General features: G+C 38.8%; 2 protein-coding genes across 2 annotated transcripts; one reads left to right on the forward strand and one right to left on the reverse strand.

The window, feature by feature from the left end:
- The first annotated feature begins 7,338 nt into the window (after positions 1–7,338).
- Positions 7,339–9,073, forward strand: LOC129766982 (putative nuclease HARBI1). The gene is made up of 5 exons (XM_055767577.1): positions 7,339–7,694; positions 7,758–8,190; positions 8,254–8,398; positions 8,460–8,585; positions 9,015–9,073. The coding sequence occupies exons 1-5, from the start codon at positions 7,582–7,584 to the stop codon at positions 9,071–9,073; spliced, it is 876 nt and encodes a 291-aa protein (XP_055623552.1). The 5' UTR covers positions 7,339–7,581.
- Positions 9,074–9,228: 155 nt separating this feature from the next.
- LOC129767435 (uncharacterized) lies at positions 9,229–10,580 on the reverse strand. The gene is made up of 3 exons (XM_055768337.1): positions 10,445–10,580; positions 10,208–10,391; positions 9,229–10,141 (listed from the first exon to the last, which is right to left on the reverse strand). Coding segments are annotated over exons 1-3 (744 nt in total). The 5' UTR covers positions 10,447–10,580; the 3' UTR covers positions 9,229–9,583.
- Positions 10,581–10,828: the final 248 nt, after the last annotated feature.

Genomic DNA, 10,828 nt, shown 5'->3' on the forward strand with positions numbered 1-10,828 from the left:
AGCACATCAGTTAGAAGCTGGACGCATGTATGATGAGAAGAAACAAGATAGACTGCAAGCGAACACTGATCTATCCGTACGGACAGTATCTTTTGATCTGCAAAAGCAATTAGCCACACCCTATTTGACTTGTGGTCGTTCTTTTTACAGCCGTCAGCTGTATACATATAATTTGACAATCTTTGAAACTCAAGTGGGTAAGAATATACCACTTTGCTACATATGGGATGAAACCCGAGCGAAAAGAGGATCAAAAGAAATCGGATCGTGCTTGTGGGCATACTTGAAAAATTTACCAGTTTACGTTGAAAAGCTTAATATGTATAGCGATCGTTGCGCTGGACAAAATAACAATCCCATCATCTTATTTCTGATGATGTATGTTGTCGAAATAATGGCGTCTGAAGGGCGGAAATAAACTCTTCATCATAAATTCATGACTAGCGGCCATAGTCATATGGAATGCGACACAATTCATTCAGCCATTGAGCGGGCGAAAAAAAGGACGCATGCCAACATAGAAACACCTCGTGACTGGAATTTATTCATTGCATCCATCAAACGAAACCCTCCAATTATTGTGAAAGATATGGAACAAAATCGGTTTTTCGATTGGTTAGCTCTGAATGAGCGGTACACAGTACCTAAATTCACCATGAATAACGAACCATTCAAATTCAAATCAGCTAGGATCTTCTCGTGCTCTACGGAAACACCCGGTATCGTTGCATTCAAACAACATGTGACAGAAGAAAACCCTAATCACATTAATCTATTGACGTCGAGATCGGTTCCGTTGGAAAACCTTCAATTGAAACCCTTATAGACAGCACCCATCCAATTACCTACAACGAAGTTGGAAGATTTACGACGATTGCTGCCATACGTCACACAAAAGTGGTATTATGAGGCTTTCCTTAAATCCTTGAAAACTCCAGGCCGAGGAAGGCGGTCAACACTTGCAGGAAATAGAGGATTTGACTCAGATATGGATTCAGATAACGAGGAAAGTTGAACGTTATTATAAAATCTCGTGTTTAACGAATGAAATGCTGTTCAAATAAAATACTTAATAGAAATTCTTCTATATTCATTTATGGATTTTAATATAATTATCGCTAATTCACAAACTACGTTACGCTATTATTAGCTAAGTTTGCCGTCTTACTTCTTACTTCGCGTACAATTTAATTCTCGATAGAGCAGACCAAATCCAATTGCTTCGATGGGATCATGCTTCATGATGCATGATCAAGTAATTTCTCTAATCTGCTGAGCGCCTTAGCTCCTTGTGATATGTAAGCGCACCACGAGAGAGATTCGATGTTGTACGTTTTGGCACAATCATTTGACATCGAGTGAGACTCGATGTTGTACGTGAAAGGGTTAACATTGTTTGTACTAGAAATTTGAAAATTTCGTATGCGTCCCAATGTTTCACCAGACCCTCTGCTTCTGTTTGCGCTTTATAGAATTTGTGAACACGCCGTACGCCCTAGAAATGCTTCAAAACATTCGTACATCAAAGAAATCAAAATGAGCTATGTACAAATAATATACACAAAATGACCTATGTGATATGTCCAATATACAACTCAGTTGATGAAAACGACCTATTTGATTTTTTTCACGTTTTCCCCATAAATTCATCGAATATAGATTTGGTATTCATTACTACAGTTAGTATATCAACATTGCTTGCCTGTAATAGCAACAGTGATCAAGAAAATTGATTCAGTTTAAAACACTTTCAAAAAATATTTCGTCATCCTTTACCCACGATTTTCTCTGAATTTACGATTTGTTAGATAGGTCCTATTGAAAAGTTACGCGAGAATTCTTTTTTAGATTGAACAATATTAAAATTTAGATAGTTCAACAGAAAACAGAGATCAATGTAAAGCAATTGATTTTCTGGTGACATTTCCGAAAGAATCTGTAGTTACAGATTACAGTTTTTTTTTCGAATTTGACAGAACTAAGTCTATAGAAACAGCCTAAGTCTATAGAAACAGCTAACAGCTCCATGTAACACAATCCATGTGGATAGCGAGGAAGTAATTGTGTGACATATGAAACGCTATTCTGAATATAGCTTAATTAGTCTAGTAGCATCCACCGCTGCAAGCATAACAGTAAAAAGCCGTTGAACGAGATAATACGCCAAATTCCACCAATCGTGATCCAGCTTCATATCTTCATATCCGTTAAACCAAATTTCACGGTTCTCTCTCTAGATCAGCTGTAATTTGTGAAGTAGCTCTTTTTTGGGCTAGAAATTCGAGGTCGATGAGAATTCAACGGCTTTGATAGCCCGGTAAATTTGTTTGGACGATCCACAGCAGTTGTCGAAGAACATATCAAATGAAGTTGCGTTGATCTCTTCCCATCGGGATACTCTGGACCAGCAGCGTAGTGTGCGGGTGGCAAACACGGCATTTGCCGGGGGCCCAGATTCTTTGGGATAGTTGCGGTGGCTCTGACCCATCATGAGTAGTTGCTACTGTCCGTATATGAAACCAATCACCTCTCTTTGATTTTCGCAAAATTGAAACACCCAGCTTCACATTACACCAATACCCCTTTTGATTTTTCCGCTACACATGCCTGGGCGCCCCTCCATGCTATGCGATAGGTAAATAAGGCAACCTGGAGAAGAATAAACTAATTTTCAATGATAAATTGTATATTTTTAATATTATTAAGTTCAAAATAATAACAGAGGCCCTCGCATAGCAAAAATTATTTACGTTGCTGCGGTTAACTCCTATATTGGAAACAGTGCTATTGATTTTTAAATGAATTGTAGAATTTTCAAGCATTTTTCGCTCCAACAGTTATTTAGATAAGACTTAAAACATTTTGAATCAGGATTCACAAAACCAGTTGTCTCTCTGGATTTGTTAAAGCTACAAAAATTGTTTTTCATATCCAATTGCAGAATGCTCTATCTAGAAAAACATTGAAACAAATCCGTTACAGTTTTGATGAATTTCTGTACTTTTCTTCAGATACTTTCAATCAAAGTTTGAACTATCTGTTGGTCAGCCTCAGCGGCCAATTCATTCTAGAGATGGACAAACCAGTTCACAGGTCTTTTTGAATGCAATCAACCTCATTGCCACGGTACCACTGAGGCTCCTCTTAACTGTAGTAGTAACTGCTGCTGCAATTCTGGGCAAAACTTCATCGGATCTTTGTGAGCCTTAATAAACGGAAGGAGGCGTTTGTGGCGGTACTGTTCCCTATACATTTCGAGTACACTGTCTTGTTTGTGACGTGAACCTTAGTTTTCTGTCCACAGCAGCAAATCTTTTGCCAAATCAAAAGTTTCCTGGCAAATTTATCAGCGAAACGAACTCAAATTTGCTATGTACATCTCTGTTGACAGTGGCCTTATAAAATTTCAAGCCTGGCAGCTGTCCAAAATCCCTTTTCACGTATGTTTCGTCATTCATCAGCATGCATCCTTCGTTTTTGGTCAAAACCTTGTTGTTACATTTAGAATTTGAATCATAGCAATCAGGATAGTTATATATACCGTTACCATGTTCGTCGTCCTTAACAACCGTTGTCATGAAAAACTTGTTATTTTATAAACCATGCGAAAACTTTTCACTTGGCACTGAACCGTTGAGGAAGGCACACGCGATTCCGTTTTCTCCACATTAGGAAGTTTCCAGAACCGGTCACCCAATCAATCGCATCGAAGAAAAATAGAGTTTGTTCTTAGAAAGAAATAGTTATAGAATAAATTATAAACGTAAAACCAGTCGTGATTTCTGAAAGATTAAATAAGCCCGTAATAAAAGTAACCTGATGAAACATTGGTGCCGTGACCAGGATTACGGGTGGTGACAATTTTCACTGGTAGTAATCGCGACGCTTTGTTGTGAAAACTAATTTGGATTCCGAGAAAGCAGAAAATTTATGTTGCTGCTGAAATCACACGTGGAAAAATCTTTCCGATTCCCAATATCGACGATATACAGGATTTCAAGTTCCCATTCCCATTTCCCAATCGACCAAGGATTTTGAGGTTATCGTCATTTTACCAAGCTGTTAAATATTTGTACAAGGCCTATCCTTTGGTAGGCACAGGTGAGTGTCTTTCCAATCTTTTCAAGTCCAACAGGAGGTGCTTCCTGGGTCTTTCCGGTTTTTTCAGTTATTCGTGCCAACATGTCGGAGAAGAAGATTCGACAAAAGGAGCTCAAGCGACGCAATGTAATCGATTCCATTCGAAGAATCGAAGATTTCCTGGCAAACTACGATGCAGATCGAGACATAAACGAAGTTGCGATACGTATGAGCAGACTGGATTTATTGATGGAAAATTTCGAGGAGATACAAGGTGAATATGAAACACTCGATGAGAACGAAGAATTTGTTGCGGCAAATTTCGATATCAGAGCAATGGTGGAAGAACAGTTTTTTCGTGTGAAAAGTGGTCTGGTTTCCAAAGTCCCTCCCTCTAATCCAAACCCTATACAAACACCAACATCGGTGACTCACAACTCTGGTGTGAAACTCCCAACAATAGTACTTCCGCATTTCGATGGTGATCTGAATGAGTGGCTTACTTTCCACGATTCGTATACCTCTCTCATTCATACATCAAGAGAGATTCCTAACATTCAGAAGTTCCAGTATTTACGATCTGCTCTGAAGGGTGAAGCTTTGAAAATCATAGAATCTTTGACCATAACATCCGACAATTATCCAGTAGCATGGGAAGCGCTGTTGAATAGATATGCAAACAAATATATACTCAAGAAGAAACATTTGCAAGCATTGATAACTCCACCTAAACTTGCCGTCAAGTCCGTATTGATGATAAGAGATGTAGTGGATGAATTCCAACGCCACGTAAAAATACTAAACCAATTGGGTGAGCCTACTGATCAATGGAGCAGCTTGTTGGTACAACTACTCAGCAGCCGAATTGATGAATTAACCTTGAAGGAATGGGAGGATTATGTATCTGGAGAAGAAGAACCATCCTACGACAATTTTATTAAATATTTATCAAGAAAAATACGCACACTCGAATTGTTATCAATAACCTCTCAAGGCGTGCAACCATCATCGCAAGTCAAACAATTTAACCAATTGAAGCGGAACTCAACATCTACCAATTCACGAGTGAACAGTTATGTATCGACCGATTATAATTTACCAGAGTGCTTTGCTTGTAATCAGCGTCATTTTTTAGTCAAATGTCCCACTTTCGAGAAGATGCAATTGAAGGATCGTCTCAACCTGGTGAACACGAAGAAAATTTGCAGCAATTGTTTTAGGAATGATCATTTTGCTAGAAAATGTCAATCAAAATTCAGTTGCAGAATTTGTCAGAAACGACATCATAGTATGCTACATCCTGGTTTCGAATCGCAAGCGATATCCCGAATTACACCTTTCACAAATTCCAACGTGACCAGTTTCAACAATGATTTCAACGTTTTGACAGCGAATTCCATCCAATCAACCAATCCCAAAGTGACACATTCTGGTGCTAATGTACTGCTCTCAACAGTCGTACTAATTATCCAAGACGGTTACGGTAAACAATATTTCGCTCGGGCACTGTTGGACTCGGGTTCGCAATGCAACTTAATGAGCGATCAACTTTGTCGGAGACTGCGACTAGTTAGGAATCGGACAAATCAACCTGTTTTCGGTATCGGAGCGTCCCCAACAGAAACCTTCGGAAGCGTATACACCAACATAAGTTCAAGATACAGCAATTTCTCTATTCCCATGGAGTTTTTAGTACTCAGGCAAATCACCACAAATTTACCTACCCATACTATACCAACAACAGAGTGGAGGATCCCCGAGAATATCTTCCTGGCAGATCCCGAATTTAATATATCCAAAGGAATTGAGCTTATTCTCGGAGCTGAATATTTCTTCTCGTTCCTAAAGGGTGGCCGGATACAAATCGGCAATCCATCGCCCGTTTTAATTGAAAGCGTGTTCGGGTGGTTTGCTACTGGAACGGTTATGGTTAACCCTATTATCACATGCCAAATGCATTGTTTTTCAACGATTGAATCTATTGACCGTAATTTGGAGAAATTCTGGCAAATTGAAGACATAGATGCAACTATCCCATCCGCCAATGATGAAATTTGTGAACAATTTTTCCGCGAAACAACAACAAGAGATGTCACTGGTAGATATATGGTCAAATATCCAAAGAAACGTGATATGTCGAAATTAATTGGCGAATCATACTCCCACGCCTTGCGAAGAATGGAAAGTCTAGAACGAAGATTGGATAGAACTCCTGAACTCAAGATAAAATATCACGATTTTATTACCGAATTTATCAACATGGGTCACATGCGAAAGGTATCGGTAAGCGAAGAAATTCCACCCGTGGTCTATTATCTCCCTCACCATCCGGTATTGAACGAATCAAGTACCACCACGAAGGTACGCGCTGTGTTCGATGCTTCGATGAAGTCCAGCACAGGTTATGCTTTAAACGACACACTATTAGTCGGTCCAATAATCCAGGAAGATTTATTAAGTTTAGTTCTCAGATTCCGCAAATACAAGGTAGCGCTAACAGCAGATATAGAGAAGATGTATCGTCAAATTCTAATTCATCCCGACGATCGCCCTCTACAACGTTTGTTATGGCGGTTTAGTAAAGATGATCCGATCAGAGAATATGAATTAACCACAGTGACGTATGGTCTGGCGTCTTCATCATTCCTAGCGACACGAATCCTACATCAACTCTCCGAAGACGAAGGTGAATCGTTTACTCTCGCTACGATGGCTTTGAAAAGGGATTTTTACATGGATGATTTCATTCGAGGTGAAGACAATCACCCCTATTCTGTATTTCGATCGATTCGAAATATTTCGAACGACTTGATAAAATTCCATTCTGTATTCCGTTCGAGTTGTTTTTGCATTTCTTTCGATCTGTTTCTCTTCGAACATTCAACGTGCAAAACGCTCGAAATAGAGAATGCGAAATTATAATTCGAACGTAATAACGGTTTCGAACGAAATGGAAATCCGTCGGAATAAAGAATAGGGCTTAATATTGAGAATGCTAAAAAACTATGCGAACAAATGGATGAGCTACTGAAACGCGGAGGTTTCCGATTACGAAAATGGTGTTCGAATTATCAAGAAGCTTTGGACGGAATCCCGGAGGAAAACCTAGCCACACAACCTTGTCAAATGTTCGACTCTAAGGAAACAATAAAAACCCTGGGAATATGTTGGGACCCAAAATCCGATCAATTTCGATTCGACATTGAACCAAACGTGAAGGATGGAACGATAACGAAACGCACAATATTGGTGCCTATTCTGTATTCCGACGGATTTCTATTTCGTTCGAAAGTGATATTTCGATCGTTTTCGAATTTACCATTCCCTATTCCAATCGTTTTGCTCGTTTCGAACGAAAGTGTTAGAAAATTTCGAATATGCATCGATCTGTCAAAAACCGATAAACAAAAAGAAACACCGTATTAAATAGCGGCGAGTGCGAGTTGAATTTCAGTTAATTTTTGATCCTAAGAGAAATTTGTGAGAAAATTTTCTCGTTCAATGGATTCCGTTTTGTTACCGAATTTGGCGGAGCAAGAAGAAATTGGAATGCCTTGCTACCATCGGCGAAACCACCGAAAATCAACCGACTTCATGAAACTTTCTGATGAAGCGTAAGTATCCGTCTCAAAAATCCCATGTTTGTTTCTCTTATTGATTATTTTGCCCTTATTCAGATTCATCAAAAGTTTTCGTCTAAGTAAGGAAGCTTTTCGGTACGTTTTAGAGGAAATTGAGAACTGCCTTACCACAAGGAAAGGTGGTCTATCCACGGAGGTGAAACTCGCAGCATGTTTGCGATTCTTTGCTGAAGGAAATTATCAACATGGAGCAGGGCAAGATTGTCACATTGCCATAGCACAGCCCACATTTTCCAAGGTGCTGACTGAAATGCTTAACATTCTGGAGCGGACACTGTGTAAGAAATGGATTTCCCTAAATATGACGGAAGACGAACAGCGGCGTGCTAAACTACACTTCTATCAGAAAACATCAATTCCGGGTGTTATTATGTGTTTGGATGGAACCCACGTAAAAATTATTCCACCTAAGCTGAATCGAAATTTGTTTTTTAATCGGAAGGGATTTTATAGTCTCAACGTTCTGATTGTAAGTATTATTAGTATTTGAATTAACAAATCAATGAACAAATACTCTTTTTTATCAACATAGGTTTGTGACGATCAGCAAAGGATTCGTTTCGTTGATCCTACCTTCCAGGGATCTAATCATGACTCTCATATATGGCGTGTAAGCCCTGCAAGAACTCACTTTGAGCAGCTTCACCAAAATGGTGAAGTTAATACTAAGATTCTAGGTAATGTTCAACTACAATATTTTAGTATACTTGTATGTACTGTGTGATAAAATATTTTCAGGTGATGCTGGTTATCCATCGGAACCTTGGTTAGTTACCCCATTCAGAGCAGCGGAGGAAGGGAGTTTGGAGAGCGATTTTAATCGCAGGCATGCCTTGGGTCGTGCTATCGTCGAGCGGACAATCGGTTTACTAAAAAATCGGTTTAGATGCATCGTTGGCGCGAGACAACTTCACTACAATCCTACTAAATGCGCTCAAATTATAAATGTATGCTGTGCACTTCACAATATATGCTTAGAATTTGGTCGTTCTCAGTAGTTATAATATGTTATGCAGCTGTTTACATAATAAACTTTTGTTTAAATTAATATTTATGACTGTTAAATTTCATCTAACTTGTTTGCAAATGCTCAAATAAATAACAACCACCGGAAAAGGAAGTGTCTTCCTTACTTAACTATGGTTTCGGCAGAATTATTTACTCTTATTCCTGCCAACACTTTGAGAACATGTCATTATCGATTTCTCGTAAGCAGGCCAAGTATTCAAATAACCATTATTAATACTTTTTGCGTTGTTTTAACCCCTTGCTGTACGATTTAATTTCCAACAGCACGGCCCAAAACGAGCATTTCGAGTCGTTCCGCTACTCTGCTGAGTGTGGGTATCTAACATGGGTGCCCTATGATGAGCAAATACATGTTGTGTTTAAAATAAAAACGAAGGAGTTATTACTACGTACTAACTCGTTCGTTTTTATTTTAATTATAATATTCAAATTATATTTTATATTTTTAGCTCATTCAATTTTTTTTTTTAAATAACGGAAATTTGATAATCTTCAGTTGTCGGTATCCTCATCATATGCCTGAGGCTATGTAATTATTTCACATCGAGAAACAACGAGTGAAGTTCAATGTTGTACGTGAAGGGGTTAAGGAAGTTCCATAAACTATAGGCGAAATTCGTGAATTTTAAAAAAGTTTATATAATTTTGATGCTATTCCAAACAAACTTCAAAGAAAAAATTAAGTAAGATTTTTCTTCCATGGAAAGATATAAAAATACGATTAGAACTTTTTTCATTTTTTTATACTTGAGTTACAATATAAAGATAAAAAATCAGATCACTGATATTTTGAAACATTATTCTAATGTTCTGAAATATACGCAATCTGCGTTTCAAGGATTTGTCGCTATTGATTTCTCCGGCGCGATCTTCTCCATCTCGTGGTTATGTCGTTTTTGTTCACTCAGATGTTCTTTGAGTGTGGCATCCACGGAAAGAATCGCTCGAGCTGATTGGCGCTGATAATGAACCAGATCACTCAAATTCTTGTTTGTGTTTTTTAACAGGGATTTCACATTGGTGTGAAATTTGTTTTGTTGCTCGACTTGCAGCTCTAATAGCCTCGTGGTAGAAGGTCTGGATTTTTTCGGCTGAGAGGGCTGGAAGTGAATGGTATTATTGATACCGTCACACTCGTCGGAAGTACCATAATATATAAAATTTTCCTGGTCTGCAGCTTGAGGTTCACCCGAAGGCGAACCCAACTGTGTTCCATGAGATGAGGTACCCGGGATTCCTTCCACGGTCGCAAGTAACCCAGTTAGTAGAACTGCCTGCTCCTCCAGCTCGGACAAATTGATAATTTTATTGGGTCCTCCACCTGTCGCCCTCTGCTCCCGTTTGTTGTGAGCGAGTTTTCGCTTTAATCCGGACTTATAGTCCGCCCAAACCTACACAGAAAACCAGGGCAAAAATAAGACTATAAACATATGTTTCGGATTCGTTTTAGTATATACCTTTTTCCATCCACTTCCATCGCGAATAGGCGGTCCCAAACTATTGACTTCTGCCGCCAGATCATCCCAGAAGGGTCCGGAATTTCCTCGGGAGAAACCCTTTGCTATGTCCGGCTCTTGCTCCAGAAGCAGCACAATCCGCTCGAACTGATTTTTAGTGGTTGTTTTGTTTTTGTTTTTTTCCCTGTTGAACGTTAAAATTAATTTAAAGAAAAAAATGATTAAAAATTAGCTTACATTTTTGCAGTTCACCGCTCATCCGCTGCGGAAATTATTCACTCCTTCATAAACAAAGTGGGTTTGACGTTTGGTTTGATTCGAATGAAAGATGTTCGAAAACAAAACAGTCCGAACGAAAGGTATTCGAATTTGAAAACACCTCGAACGAAACAGGGAATGGAATTTACCAAGTCGTTCGAAATATTTCGAATCGATTGAAATACAGAATAGACACCATTGTCAAGCATTGCTCGTTTGTACGATCCATTGGGATTAATGACACCGATAATAGTACGCGCAAAGATATTATTACAACAATTATGGGCACTTTCAATTGGTTGGGATGAAGAAGTTCCACTAGAAATACAGCATACGTGGACCCGATTTCTCAAAGAGTTACCA

The sequence above is a fragment of the Toxorhynchites rutilus genome, chromosome 2 (genome assembly GCF_029784135.1).
Source record: "Toxorhynchites rutilus septentrionalis strain SRP chromosome 2, ASM2978413v1, whole genome shotgun sequence".
Lineage (NCBI taxonomy): Eukaryota > Metazoa > Arthropoda > Insecta > Diptera > Culicidae > Toxorhynchites > Toxorhynchites rutilus.